This window comes from Aethalodelphis obliquidens, unplaced genomic scaffold (genome assembly GCF_003676395.1).
Source record: "Aethalodelphis obliquidens isolate GAN/ISIS:26980383/991018 unplaced genomic scaffold, ASM367639v1 scaffold70, whole genome shotgun sequence".
Lineage (NCBI taxonomy): Eukaryota > Metazoa > Chordata > Mammalia > Artiodactyla > Delphinidae > Aethalodelphis > Aethalodelphis obliquidens.
In genome coordinates, this window is record NW_020838014.1 from 5284357 (window position 1) to 5299997 (window position 15641).

The 15641-nt window shown below is 41.6% G+C and overlaps 1 protein-coding gene across 17 annotated transcripts in view; it reads left to right on the forward strand.

Annotated features, from left to right (window-relative positions):
• TTF2 (transcription termination factor 2) overlaps positions 1–15641 on the forward strand; it is a 56705-nt gene that overhangs the window by 16202 nt on the left and 24862 nt on the right. For 15 of the 17 annotated variants that reach the window (XM_027091173.1, XM_027091180.1, XM_027091181.1 and 12 more), the window contains exons 8-17: positions 697–845; positions 2096–2177; positions 4227–4346; positions 5951–6101; positions 7009–7114; positions 10032–10213; positions 10910–11063; positions 11389–11480; positions 12299–12381; positions 12792–12925. In XM_027091173.1, the coding sequence (XP_026946974.1) occupies positions 697–845; positions 2096–2177; positions 4227–4346; positions 5951–6101; positions 7009–7114; positions 10032–10213; positions 10910–11063; positions 11389–11480; positions 12299–12381; positions 12792–12925 (1253 nt within the window). The remainder of the gene's footprint in view (positions 1–696; positions 846–2095; positions 2178–4226; positions 4347–5950; positions 6102–7008; positions 7115–10031; positions 10214–10909; positions 11064–11388; positions 11481–12298; positions 12382–12791; positions 12926–15641) is intronic. The other 2 variants (XM_027091185.1, XM_027091184.1) reach the window with 2 other exon arrangements.

A 15641-nucleotide genomic window follows, 5' to 3' on the forward strand; every position in this document is an offset into this window, starting at 1 on the left:
GAGAAATTAAGTTATGGTGGATTATTAAGGTAAGAAGTTATGTAATATGTTTAGGAAAGAATTCCATTAAAATACCTTTTCATTTAAAAACATTTTAACATTTAAGTGAATAATTAATTTTTATTTGTCTTAGAAATCTCTTATTTGGATACTTCATCCCTAAACTTGCAACCTGCTAAGGTGCTTGTGTTTATTAATGAACTTCAGTAGAAGTTCTCTGTGTAGAATGAGCGGGCTCCAGCACTCAAGTATTATATTCTCGGTGCTGTGCAGGCAGCCTGGGACGCACACTGTAGGGACTGTCTCTCCCTGTCTGCCTAAACTTCGGCAGACTCCCTGTTGCTCAACCTCTTCTATTGCTGGCTTTTCTTCTTTGCATCCAGCCCCAGGGGTCTTTGTTTTTCTGAAAATTCTCATGGTATTACCTTCTTCCCTGCCACCTCTTCAAAGCTGAAAGAGAAAAAAATATTATGGGTTATCTTATTTTTTATTGTACTTTATTTTGTCCTCTATTAGAACACTTGATAATGTGATTTTAAAAAATAACAGACAAACAGAGACTAGGGATAATGAAGCCTGTGAGTCTAGGAGAATCTGGAGGCAAGAATTTTTAGTCCATACAGATCCGTCATCTGGCAAATAATGAATTGCCTTTTTGCAGCTCTGGCCAGAACATAATACTCGCAGCACTTTTAGGTAACCTCGATTTGTACGCAGGCCCTATGAGCCAAGGTCACCTTCGCGCAGTGTGGCAAATCACAAGTGAAGCCATTGATGAGCTGCATCGATCACTTGAGTCACGTCCTGGCGAGACAGCTGTAGCAGAGGATCCAGCTGGGTTGAAGGTGAGCCAGGAAGGCCCACAGGGCAGAGTGTCTCATAACAGTATCCCAGCGCCCACGAGGAGGGGGACCAACTCCTGTGAACGTGCCCATCAGAGTGCCATTCTGACATATCTTTTCTACAAATAATGCTCAAGTGGCTTCCCTTGCAGTATTTTCTTTTTTTCTGTTTAGCAGTGAGAAGAAAAAAACAAGTTTTTTTTTTCTTCTTAAAGTCATACAGTTATATATGTCTGTAGCAGTAACAGATCCATTTATTGAGCTTCAATAGGCGCCACAAGGTTGCAAAGGAATTGCTGCTCTTAGTGGACTAGTTGGGGTGAAAGTGCATGTACAACCTATGTAAGACAACTAGACAATGACTGTAAGACAGAAAACGTGCATTGTCGTGTACTGTGGACTGTATGCAAAGTACAAAGGGATTCGAAATAAAGGAAAAGTTACTCTAGGTCAGCACTATTATTTGTGCCTTAAAGAAACCGCAAGCCTAGAGACAGGATAGAAACCAAATACTCCGTTTAGAGGGAGTGGTGCTCAGAGGGAAGATACAGAGATTGGTATTAATAAGTGATGATCAGGTGACATCAGTGCCTGAGCTGGGAGCAGCAGGTGATGTAACTAAGCAGGAAGAGTCCCTTGCTGTGGAGCCTGGCATTGGTGAAGGAACTTAGACTGGAATGGCTCAAGAGATATTATGGAATCACTGTAGAATTTTGAGCAGGGATGTTTTGTGAAGGTTTTTTATGTCACAGAGTTCAAGATAAACTGGAGGAAGGAAAGACTAGAAGGTGGGCCCCCAGTTAAAGGGCTATCAATTTATGACTAGCAGTGCGGACTGGGACATTGCCCACAGAGAGGAGAGGCACATTTAAGAGATAATGAGGAAGAGCCAGTGGAATGGCTGGTAAAAGTCGGGTGGCCAGTCAGAGGTCTTGGCTGCAAACAGTAGAAACTGACTTGGGCTGATTAAGCAGACAAAGCAGGACTCTCACTTGAGAGCGAGAGAGGCAGCTCTTGATAGACATGCTGGACAACTGGCATCAATGACAACTGTCCGGGGCAGACCAGGACGTGTGGTGAGAGGGAGGAGTCCAGGACTTCAAGGCGAAACGAGCGGCTGATCTGACAACTAGAATATCGGGAGGGTCACTTAGAGAAAATAAACAAGTAGAGTATGGAGTCCACGTGGCCAGGCTGCTGCATAGCCTCTCATCAGGAACTGGTACTTAACTTTCAATTATTACCTTTGTCAGATCCCTTTGCTGCCGCACCAGAAGCAGGCATTAGCCTGGCTGCTATGGCGGGAAGGTCAGAAGCCACGAGGAGGAATCCTGGGTGAGTCTGGTGTTAGGCTAAGAGCCAACAAATGCAGTGCTTCGTTCCGTCCTCTCAACTCTGGGTAGGTACTCTAATGCCCCAGTTGACAGATGAGGAGACTGCAGTGTGGGGAGTTTAAGCCACGTGCTCCAGAGTACACAGCCATAGGATCAGTCAGGTCTTGGTTGCAGGCAGTAGAGACTGGCTGTGGCTGATGAAGCAGAGGGAGGGTTTATTCTGTGGTGGCCCACAGAATCTCTGGGAGATGTGGAGGGCCGGGCTGGACTTCTAGGAGCAGTGGCCGAAGCCAAGTCACCAACGGAGTGTCCTGTAAGAGCCGTCATGGCTGCTCTGTGCCATCGAGCAGCAGGAGAAAGCACTGCCGCCCCCAAATCAAACTCTGCCGTCTCCAACCTTTCCTGTAGAAAGCGTTTCACGGGGAGCCTCTTTTCTAAAGTTACTCACATCTGAATCGAAGTCTGGTGTGAGTGTAAGTGCTCTGTAGAGCCAGGTCATGCTGCCGGTGCCTTAGCTGCAGAAGAGGCAGGAAGTAAGTTTTCCAGGCTCTGCTTTGCAGACTCGTCACGCTAAAGTTTTCCAAGGTGCTCAACTTCCAGAAAACATGACAGATGTCCACTATGGCTAGTAAGTGGCTGTGTCTGGGTCTCCAAGACCACCTCCAGGTTGGATGATTTGCTAGGATGCACAGCATATAGTCATATTCGTGGGTGTAATTTATTACAGTCAAATAAATTGAGTAATAATTGAGCAATTTGATTTGATATAGGTCAAAATTAGCAAAGGAGGAAGGCACTTGGGGCAAAGTCCAAGGGAAACCAGGTTCAAGTTCCAGAGGCCTGTCCCAGTGGAGTCACTCAGTGTGTGCTTAAGTCTTCCACATGTAAAATGTTGCCAACCAGGAAAGCTTGTTAGTGATTCGGTACCCAGGGTGTTTACTGGGGGCTGGTCACACAGGCAGCTTCAGTCTGGCAGGTACTGAAATTTCAGATTCCAGAAGGAAAGCAGGTGTTCAGCATAAACTGTACTATTGGTACAAGCAGTTTAGGCACAGTGAGCCACTCTTACCCAGTCTGGGAATGGGGGGACCCCTCCTGAAATCCAAGTTCCCAGATGCCAGCCAAGGGCCAGCCTTGTAAGCTGACCTTCCAAAGGAGAGTAGTCAGCTGCTGTGTTAGCTCTGCACAGTGGCAGAACCAGAGCCCATGCTGTGACATTTTACTTCTGCTTACGTCAGAATGAGTATTTAAACTGTTAAAAAGGGGATAATAATATTTTATAGGGTATAAATAGTAAATTGGATAAGCTCAGTAACCGGCACAATGATGGTACCCAAGAACTGCTAGTTTATGACCTTCTTTGATGAATAAGTTAAGGGGATGGAGGACTGTCTTGAGTTAACTCTTTTTTTTTTTTTTTTTTTTTTTTTTTTTTGCTGTACGCGGGCCTCTCACTGTTGTGGCCTCTCCCGTTGTGCTCCGGACGCACAGGCTCATCGGCCATGGCTCACGGGCCCAGCCGCTCCGCGGCATGTGGAATCTTCCCGGACCGGGGCACGAACCCGTGTCCCCTGCATCGGCAGGCGGACTCTCAACCACTGCGCCACCAGGGAAGCCCTTGAGTTAACTCTTAACTCCAAAAGTGTGGTAGTAAAGTGGGTGGTAGGCTATATCTACTGGACCTTTTTGCTTTTGCAGGGAAATAAATAAGACTAGGCAACATCATCAAACTGAGGGAGATATCAATGAATGTACTGGATAAGTAACAATATAACACAGAGACTCGAATAAGATCTAAATAATAAGTTTTAAATTTTACGAAAGTCCTAGTAAATGTCTTTGACCTAGGTCGCAAAATAAATAGCAAGAGTTAGTGCTCATTTTAATAAGAAAGACAAGGGCTTCAATAGAGGAGGCAAAGCATGGTGACTGGAATGGCACTGACAGCAGAGGACCAGGGCTGGTGTCTGCCCGGGGCTGCTTCTCTTGAAGCTGAGCTGATTCTTTGCCCTAAATAGTTACCTCTCCTATTTGTGTTTTTATTTTCCAGCGGATGATATGGGGTTAGGAAAAACCCTGACAATGATTGCACTCATCCTGACCCAGAAGAACCAAGAGAAAAACAAAGAAAAGGACAAAACCACGGCTTTGGCTTGGCTTTCCAAAAATGGTATTCAAAAACCTGCTGTTTCCTAAATCATGTGAGGCAGCGGAGAGTGGAAATTTTTCAGCCATGAAAGGATGCCTTTGGTCATATTTAATTTATTGGAAAACTAGCATTAGACTACTTTCCTATAGTATCATTTCTGACACCAAATACACTAACTAGAAGTAATCATTTTTTCCTTTTAATATAAGGTTAGCTTGACCTGTGATTAGGAACAATTTCATGGAGAAAGCTAAGGCTCCAGAAAACTTAGTTTAAACCTAATGATTATTTTTGTTAATGTTGAGGATATAACTATAGGATAGATCCAAATTAGTTAATATATTATTTTTTGAAAGAAGATCTGTGACAAATTCAGATTTTAGCCACCATAGCAGACACTGTTTTCCATGTTTCTGAACTTCCAGAAGTTTCCAGATTCTAGACAATTTCTCTTATTTCAACCTCTGTTTTTAAAATGTAATAACTGTATAAGTACCTTAAAGGTCCTGTATATTATGTACAGCCAACACCACGTAAATTGCCATGTACACATGTACATTTCTCAGTTGGTTAGATAGTTAAGGAATCTGTGGCCATCTGCTCTCAGGGCCTCTAGTGACCACTGTTGCAGCTGGACCCTGTGTCCCTGTGTGTAGTAGCAGCATGTGTGCACCTTCACACACACAAGGGATGGGGGGCAGTGGTACAAATACTCCGGCACTAACTGGTTCCAAAGTAATGTTCGCTTGACCTAGGGAATTTTGTACTTATACTTTAATGTGAATGTAATTAAGTTATGCTTTTCAGAGAAAAGTAATAATACTCCCTTGTAATGAATCAACTCAGGATGAGTTAGGAAATGATCCAGCTTCTACATTCTGGCCACTGTGAAAGCACATTGGGGTTCTTTGGGTTTTTAAAGTGAAGTCATGTGCTACCCACTTTCCTTGCCCTTTAGCCTCTCTCTCTTCCACTTTTGTAGGGGAAAATAAATAATGGTTTTGAGTTAAAAGATTATTTCTTCCGTTTTCTATTCTACTTCATGCATACTTCATTTTATTGCACTTCACTTTATTGCACTTCACAGATACTGTTTTTTACAAATTGAGGGTTTGTGTCAACCCTGTGTTGAGCAAGTCTTTTGGCGCCATTGTTCCAACAGCATTTGCTCACTTCGCGTCTCCATGTCACATTTTGGTAATTCTTTCAATACTTCAAACCATCCACCAGTAAAAAGATTACGACTTGCTGGAGGCTCAGATGATGTTAGCATTTTTAAGCAATGAAGTATTTTCAAATTAAGCTATGCACCTTTTTTAAAAAACGTAATGCTATTGCACACTTAACAGACTATAGTGTAGTGTAATTTACATACCTTTTATATGCACTGGGAAACGAGAAAGTTTGTGTGACTCACTTTATTGTGATACTCACTTTATTGCTGTGGTCTAGATCCAGACCCGCAATATCTCCAAGGTATAAGCTATGTGTAGAAATAGAAGTAGCAGTTGTTAAAAATATTGATTGAAGGAATAAATCAGTCAAGGGAAAGAGGTAATGCCTTTAAGAAGTTAAAACTATTTAATGAATGTAACGAGGTGTTGATTTTCTTTTCCCCTCTCAAGACCCCTCTGAGTTCACTTCCCATGGAACACTAGTCATCTGTCCTGCTTCCCTGATCCATCACTGGAAAAGTGAGGTGGAGAAACGTGTGAGCAGCAACAAACTAAGAGTCTATCTGTATCATGGGCCAAACCGGGATCAACATGCAAAAGTGTAAGTGCAGAAATATTGCAGTCAGTATGAGGTGCTCAGCATCTTGGCTCAGGGGGCCTTTTTTTCTTTTTTGCGGTACGCAGTCCTCTCACTGTTGTGGCCTCTCCTGTTGAGAAGCACAGGCTCTGGACGCGCAGGCTCAGCGGCCATGGCTCACGGGCCCAGCCGCTCCGCGGCATGTGCGATCTTCCCGGACCGGGGCACGAACCCACATTCCCTGCATCGGCAGGCGGACTCTCAACCACTGTGCCACCAGGGAAGCCCCCAAATAGATTTTTATCAAAAGTAATTATTGAAGTTCTCTCAGGTACACAATATTAAGCTTCCTTGGAAAAAGAATTGTGCTTTTCATCAAGAATCTTTACATGTAAAGAGTATAGGTGAGGTAAACTGAAAGTGTACAACATGTATCTTTATGCCCAAATGTCAAAGCTAGATGAATGGGTTTTCACAAATCCATTACAGAATGAGGAGGAGAAAACACCATTGCTGTAAGATGAACAGTACTTCGAGGGTTTCTTACTTCATTGGGACTTTAGTGTCATCTATGTCAAATTAACTAAATATTAACTTCCAACCCTGCCCGGCTTTCTGTTCTTGCCAGATCACTTCAAGCTTAATATGACCCCACCAGAGATGATCTTTTCTGACTTGGCTGGGAAGAGGGAGGCTGTTCTAGTTATAGCGAATAATCTGTAAAAATGACCAGTGGTAAGCAATAAGGAAGTCAGGTGTATAAAATTTACCTCTCCAGAGTCATGTGTGTGTGAATTAAGGACATAAATTAATGAGTTCTGCTGTCTATCCTTCCAGCCATAGGCATTTTTGTGAAGGAACCAATTCTGTCTCACATTGTCAGAGTCGTGGCAGGATGGTTTAACTTTTGCTCTGTGTTATATCTCTGCAGCCTCTCCACATATGACATCGTGGTCACTACCTACAGCCTTCTGGCCAAGGAGATTCCCACAAAGAAGGAAGAGGGAGAGATGCCAGGTGCTAACCTCAGTGTGAAGGTGAGGTGTGGGTGCTGCCAGGGAAGTAGAGTTGGAACCACGGATCGTTTAATAGGAGTCTTTTCACAGCATTAGAGATGGCAAAGGTACCCTCCCGTAAGGTCATGAACATTCGAACTGTTCCACCTGTGGAAACAGAGAGTTCTTTCCTCTGTCCCTTCTCTTTTAACTCTAGACAACCTCCTCAGCAATAAAGGTGGAGATGGTACAGTAGTTTGCTGTGTTTTAGAAACAATAACTACATTGCAGTTGCGGTGGTGGTCATATCTCATGAATAAAGGAAAGCTTCACTTGTTACAGTGTTTATTTGAGAGTTCTGGGGGTATATTCTCAGGATGTGTTTTATATTTCTTGTTAGGACTAGTATTTTTATATGAAGCCATTATTCCCTGCCTTCCTCCACTTTCTAGGAAAAGGGTTGCAAATAATAAGGCTACAGTGGGCCAGAAGCTAAATGATAACCAGGGGAAAAAACCTGAATGTTTGTTGCTGTGTCCAGGGTAGTCTCAGTTACATAGAGTAGAGGCTTTATTGCATAGATATTGTGGGCTTTTTCCCTCTGAAAATACAGTGTTGTCCCAAGAACTACTCTTTTGCATATGCTTTTATTCTTAGTACAATAGGATATTCACAGCTTTCTGTATTTGGGGAGATCTCTAGAACGCTTCTCTATCTCATGACCGACTCTGCCTTCTCTTGGATGAATAACTTTTCAGATTCCTCAGTAATTCCTCTTAGCTTTGAGGCTAAAACCCTCATCCCTTTAAATGATATATTAGGCCTTTTACGGTCTTGCCCTGCCTGTGTGGCCTTCTTCCCCCACACCCCAGCCCTCCCAGTGGCACCCCATGCTCAGCTGTACCAAAGATCTGTCCTGCTCTTGTGCCTTTGTTCTCCCTCTGAATGGAATGCTTTGCCTCCCCCTCTGGTTAAATGCATCTCCTAGCACCTTGTGCTTGCTTACGTCACCGCGCACCCCTTTAATTCCCCAAATATTGAGTATCTGCTGATGCCAGAATCTTGGCTCTCTGTGCACCGATGTCGACTAGAAGTACGGAGACAGAGTTTGGAGGAGAAAAGAAAGGGTAGTCTTATTCTTTGCCAGGCAAAGAGGGAACACAGCAGGCCAGCACCTCAAAAACGCCCCCCCCCAATCCCTGGGGAATCAGGAAAAGTCTTATAGGTGGGGCTCACAGTCTGGGGTAGGTGATAAGGATCAAAGTAGTGAAGGTCTTGCATTTTTCTTCTTCCTGCATTATTTCAAAACAGTCACAGCTGGCATCAGGCAACCTGGTAATTGGGTCCATTCTTCGTCTCTGGGTTATCCACCCGCAACCTTCTTTCTGAAATGCAGAACGCTACAAGGGGTGATTTGCTACAAGGGAGGGTAGGGAGTGTGAACACCAGGTACAGGATGTAATTCACATGGAGATGGAGAGTGTTAGGTGCAGGATGTAATTCACACAGTCAGAGAGTGTTAGGGGTTAGCTTTGTGAAGGACAAATCTAGTTACAGACACTACAGATTAGTAACAGTTAAAATAAAACTAGGATTGGTTAACTCTTTCAGGCCAGTTTATGCTCCTTCTCCACCCTGTTCATTGTTCCCTTTATTTTCCTTGTTATCAGGAGAGGAAAAACCTCATTTCTATTTTTGTTGTAACACTGCCCCATGCCAGATGCTATTTCAGGTATTAGGGATACTGCAGTGAACAAGACCAACTAGATTCCTACTGTCCTGTATTGAATTATCCAGTGGGATTTACTATATATACATTGTGTGTAATGATCTTTATGCTTGTTTTATTTTTTCTCCCCTGCTAGATTGTGAGCTCCTTGAGAGTAGGAAATGTTCTTTGTGTCTGGCTTAGTATTTTATATATAAAAGTAGACTTATGTATGTACCACATCTTCTTTATCCATTCCCCTGTTGATGGACATTTAGGCTGCTTCCATGTCCTGGCTATTGTAAATAGTGCTGCACTGGACATTGTGGTGCATGTATCTTTTTGAATTATGGTTTTCTCCAGATATATGCCCAGGAGTAGGATTGCTGGATCATGGCAACTCTATTTTTAGTTTTTTAAGGAACCTCCATACTGTTCTCCATAGTAGCTGTATCAATTTACATTCCCACCAAGAGTGTAGGAGGGTTCCCTTTTCTCCACACCCTCTGCAGCATTTGTTGTTCGTAGACTTTTTGATGATGGCCATTCTGACGGGTGTGAGGTGATACCTCATTGTAGTTTTGATTTGCATTTCTCTGATAATTAGTGATGTTGAGCAGCTTTTCATGTGCCTCTTGGCCATCTGTATGTCTTCTTTGGAGAAATGTCTATTTAGATCTTCCAGCCATTGTTTGATTGGGTGGTTTGTTTTCTTGATATTGAGCTGCCTGAGCTGTTTGTATATTTTGGAGATTAATCCCTTGTCAGTTGCTTTGTAAATATTTTCTCCCATTCTGTGGGTTGTCTTTTCATTTTGTCTGTGGTTTCCTTTGCTGTGCAAAAGCTTTTTTAAGTGTCGTTAGGTCCCATTTGTTTATTTTTGTTTTTATTTTCATTACTCTAGGAGGTGGGTCAAAAAAGAGCTTGCTGAGATTTATGTCAGAGAATGTTCTGCCTAGTTTTCCTCTAAGAGTTTGATAGTGTTCAGTCTTACATTTATGACTTTAATCCATTTTGAGTTTATTTTTGTGTATGGTGTTAGAAAGTGTTCTAATTTCATTCTTTTATATGTAGCTGTCCAACCACTCTTGGTTTCTTAAGCTTATTTCTTATTTCAGTGTACCTGATCTAAGCCCTCAGACTTGAAGGTAAGAGCGGGTCTTCGATACCTGCTTGTTATTTTCCCTTATCTTCTTGATGACATGCACGTTTTCCCATACTCTTATTGGATTTCACCTGTGTTTCTTCCAGGGTGTCTCATCACCTTTGCTTCGAGTAGTCTGGGCTCGAATCATATTGGATGAAGCTCACAATGTTAAGAATCCCCGAGTGCAGACTTCCTTGGCTGTGTGTAAGCTCCAGGCCCAAGCCCGTTGGGCTGTCACTGGAACCCCCATTCAGAACAACTTGTTGGACATGTATTCACTGCTGAAGTGAGTAAAGCTCTTTGGATTATGTAGATGTGAACCCTGTCGGTAACGCTTCATAATTATTTCATATCTCATATCTCCAGTGTGTACCAGACTATCTTGTGTAGCAGGTGGCAAGCCTGTCAACCTTTAAAGGGAAGAAGAATTAATATTTATGAGATATAATCTGTTGATTGGCTGATATAGGACTTTGATGACATCCAGCCCCTATATATGGAAAAATAAGGGACCAATTAAATTAAAGGAAACAACAGTCAACTTTCTTCAGTCCCAGGAATGTTTGGGGCTACTTCTGCTTTAAAACATATGGCCTGGGGACAGGACTACAATTTATTTGAAGCAAACAGAAAGGAAGGCTGATTTTAAAATACTTGTTTTAATTCAAGTCAGCTCATAAGAGGATACAGAATTTCTTTACTAGCCTTTGAAGTTTTAGGAATGAATGCTAGCTATTGGTTATATGTCCTGTTGTGACGATATAGACGTTGTTAATGGGAAAATTCACATTTTTATAATGTGGTTATTGACTTGGATCCTTTTGCTCTGTCTAGCAGAGTTTTGCTATGAAATTGACGTTTACAAATGATTGGATGGCATGTAAAATCTGATTTGCTTTTCACCTTATGTCTGTCTTTGAACCTTTCCTCCATCCTCCCATGCTTCTTTCCTATTCTCTATCCTCCTTCTCCAATGAAAAAGATTTCTCCGTTGTTCTCCATTTGATGAACTCAGTCTGTGGAGGAGTCAGGTTGACAATGGTTCAAAGAAAGGAGAAGAACGGTTAAATATTTTAACCAAGAGCCTTTTGCTGAGGAGAACAAAAGACCAGCTGGACCCCACCGGCAAGCCCTTGGTAATCCCATTGACACATGTCCCTGGGGGAGGCCAGGAGGGAGGGCCACCATGTCCTTGACTCGGCTTGAACCGCCATCTGCGTTGCTTCAGGAGCCTGAGTCTCCCATTTTCCTAGGAGGAGGCCCTCGGGTTGCTGTCCTGCCCCTCGTGTCACAGCAGTCCCGTGTGCAGTGTGTCAGAGCAGTCCTGTTTTCAGGGAAGGGTGGGAGCTGCTGTCCAGAGCCTGACTAGATTTCTGGTGCCAACTCTGGGGAGTGTCCTCCCTAACGTTCAGTTAATTTGTATAACTTCATCCCAGCTGCTTTTTTCTTTTACTCTTCCAGGTGGTGCTCCCCCAGCGTAAATTTCAGTTGCACCATTTAAAGCTTTCTGAAGATGAAGAAAATGTTTATAGTGTCCTTTTTGCAAGATCAAGGTGTGTGCCGTGAAGAAGCACCTTCTCACATCTATTTTATTCTTGTTCTTGCTTGGGAGTGAGTCGAGGGTCAAGGTTCCTCTAACTGTAATTACGGTATATTGACAAGTTGGATATCTGTGTTCCTTTTTTAAAAAACCTCCCTTTCTCTCTCCTCAGCTCACCTTTGTCTCACATACACATTGAACCTGTTCTCCATTGGCTTCCTTGCATAGAAGCTCTAGGGTGTGCACACTGTACACCAGGTCTTTCTGTTCCTCATGGGGCTGTATTAGGAAAGTATATCTCTTTGACCTTTGACCTGTTACCCAGCCTCTCATTGGAACTTTTAAAAAACTGCCCAGTAATCCGTCTTGTCATCTGTCCTTTGCACTTGCTCTAAAGCTCTTATCCTTCCCTGAATTCCAGATTTCTACTCTCCTATTTATTTGGTACCTCTCACTTCCAATGTAAATACGTTTTTTCTCTTTGTATACCTTATACTTATTAATAAATATTATAATAGTATATTAACTTATACTAATTAATAATATGTTACTGTATTACATGTTAATATTAAATTGATATTAAATATAATACTAATATTTGATATTAATCTTTGTTAATATTTATTAATCATTTTTAAGTGGTTTGGCTTTTAAAGTAATTATTTTTTATTACCTTTGCCCAATGCTTGCTGTGAGCCTACCTTCATTTAACAAGTTCGCTTTTACAATTTTTCAAGGTCCTTCCGCAACCACAGTTAAACACTGACCATTGTAAACCTGTTTGGTCTTAACGACCATTTTATGTGCATTTTCGTTTTCTATCTGAGGCAGGTCAGCTCTGCAATCCTATCTAAAAAGACATGAAAGTGGGGGCAGCCAATCTGGAAGAAGCTCTGATAATCCATTCAGTAGAGGTAAGCAGTGGGACACTTACAAATACAGAAAACTCATGACAATGTGGATGCAGATTTGGTAAACTTACAGAAATGGGGGGGGAGGGGTCATGCATTCTTGATTGCAGAGACTTGACCTTAGCTTGGAACCTCAAACCAAAGTAAAATCTACTGACGTGCAGGCACCAGACCTGGTGATCTAAACTTCTTTTTAGATATTTTCAAAATCTGTTTGATTAAAATACAAGTCGGTCTATAAAGAAAACCAGTATTTCGTACTTCTCTAATTGGCAGAGAGAAGTAAGCTAAAACTATATGATTGAACCTCAGATCAAAGAAGTTTAAAATCTCCTCATTTAGTTCATGGTTCTTCCCCATATTTCTGTTTTAAACCCTGTACTGTTTCCTGTGTCTGTTTTCCTTCTTGGAAGTGGCCCAGGAGTTTGGGTCCAGTGGGCCTGGGCTCTCCGTGGCAGCAGACTCGCAGACATCTAGCACCGCCCATATACTGTCACAGTTGCTGAGACTCCGCCAGTGTTGTTGTCATCTTTCTCTACTGAAGTCGGTAAGCAAAGTCACCTGTGTGGGACCCCAGAGGGGCTGTGGAGAAGTCCACCTCAGTCTCCTGAAACTGGGATCCAGTCTGCTGGATCAAGGAAAATGGGGTTTGAGTGTATTTTGTTTTCTGGTGGGATAGGAAAGAGAAGACTCTTTATTTTACTTTATTTTATATTAATCTTTATTGACCTTGAGATAATTCCCATGATGTTGAGAACAGTTTTTATTATTTGTTTTGTTTATTATTTTTCTTTAATTAACTAATTAATTAATTAATTGGCTGCACTGGGTCTTATTTGCAGCATGTGGGATCTTCGTTGCAGGGTGTGGGATCTTCTTAGTTGTGGCATGCGGGGATCTTTAGTTGCAGCATTCGGGATCTTTAGTTGCGGCATGCGGGATCTAGTTCCCTGACCAGGGATCAAACCCGGGCCGCCTGCATTAGGAGCATGGAGTCTTAACCGCTGGACCACCAGGGAAGTCCCTGGTTTGTTTAAATAAGCTTTATTTTAGAATAGAAAATGGCGTCTTGTTAAAAAGGAAGCCATATATGAATACTTCGGTATTTTAGGATGTCATAAAGCTTATTTAACTACTAGTGTTAAGTCTAGGTAAGAATACTCAAGTATTTAAAGTTGTCTTGATATTGGATAGAGGCACATCTGTAATTAAGAGGAATATGTCATAGGCAGAACACTCTGACATAAATTGCAGCAATATTTTTTTGTATTTCTCTCCTAGAGAGATGGAAATAAAAGCAAAAATAAACAAATGGGACCTAATTAAACTTAAAAGCTTTTACACAGCAAAGGAAATCATAAACAAAATGAAAAGACAACCCACAGAGCGGAAGAAAATATTTGCAAACAATGCTACCAACAAGGGATTAATTTCCGAAATACACAAACAGCTCATACAGCTTAATAGCAAAAAAACAAACAACCCAATCAAAAAATGGGCAGAAGACCTAAATAGATATTTCACCAAAGACATATAGATGGCCAAGAGGCACGTGAAAAGATGCTTAGTGTCACTAATTATTAGAGAAATGCAAATCACAACCATAATGAGGTCCTCACCTCACACCAGTCAGAATGGCCATCATTAAAAAGTTGACAGACAATAAATGCTGGAGAGGGTGTGGAGAAAAAGGAACCCTCCTACACTGTTGGTGGGAGTCTAAATGGGTGCAGCCACTCTGGAGAACAGTATGGAGGACCCTTAAAAAACTAAAAATAGAGTTACCATATAATCCAGCAGTCCCACTCCTGGGCACATATCTGGAGAAAACTAATTCAAAAAGATACATGCACTCCAGTGTTCATACTCATTACAGCATTATCTACAATAGCCAAGACATGGAAGCAATCTAAATGTCTATCAACAGATGGATGGATAAAGAAGATGTGGTGCTTGTGTGTGTGTGTATACACACACATATACATATAACGGAATATTACTCAGCCATAAAAAGAGAATGAAATGATGCCATTTGCAGCAACATGGATGGGACTAGAGATTATCATATTAAGTAGTCAAAGGCAAATATCATATGCTATCACTTATTTGTAGAATCTAAAAAAAATGATACAAATGAACTTATTTACAAAACAAAAATAGACTCACAAACATAGAAAGCAAACTTATGGTTACCAAACGGGATAGCAGAGGGTGGTGAGGAAGGGATAAATAGGAGTTTGGGATTAACATATACACACTACTATATATTGAATAGGTAAACAACAAGGACCTACTGTATAGCACAGGGAACTAAACTCAATATCTTGTAATAACCTGGGAATTCCCTGGCGCTCCAGTGGTTAGGACTTGGTGCTTTCACTTCCAGGGCCTGGGTTCGATCTCTGGTCAGGAAACCAAGATCCTGCAAGCCACGTAGTGCAGCTAAAATAAAAAAATCTTGTAATAACCTTTAATGGAAAATAATCTGAAAGAGAATATATAGGTGTGTGTGAGTATGTATGTATAAGGGGATCACTTTGCTGTACACCAAAAACTAACACAATATTGTAAATATACTTCAATTTAAAAAAAAAAGGGGCATATGTTATTCTTTTTTTTTTTTCTCTTGGCAGTTAAAATTTATTTTCTCCTTGGTTATCAAGGATTCTTACTTTCTTTATACTCTTCTGAACTTTTCCAGATTTTCTAAAATGAGCATATGTTATTTTTATGAACAGAAAAAGAACTACTCCTGGTACTTGAAAATTTTTTCTTTTATTAAAAAAATTTTTATTGAAGTATGTTATTCTTTTGAGGTGCTATAGTAATGTATCTTTTTTTGGTAGCAAATTGCATCTTGATTATCAATAACTTAATTAACTGTTCTGTTCTAGCTGGGGAAAATAGAAAGATCTTGCAATCTGGCAATTATCTAAGAAGTTCCATCATTTGATTGATTGATTTATTAAATGGATTCCTTTTTGTTTTTAATTATTTTTGATTGCGTTGGGTCTTCGTTGCTGCGCATGGGCTTTCTCTAGTTATGGCGAGCAGGGGCTACTCTTTGTTGCAGTGCGTGGGCTTCTCATTGCAGTGGCTTCTCTTGTTGCGGAGCACGGGCTCTAGGCTCTCGCGGGCTTCAGTAGTTGTGGCGCACGGGCTTAGTTGCTCCGCAGCATGTGGGATCTTCCTGGACCAGGGATTGAACCCATGTCCCCTGCATTGGCAGGCGGATTCTTAACCACTGCGCCACCAGGGAAGTC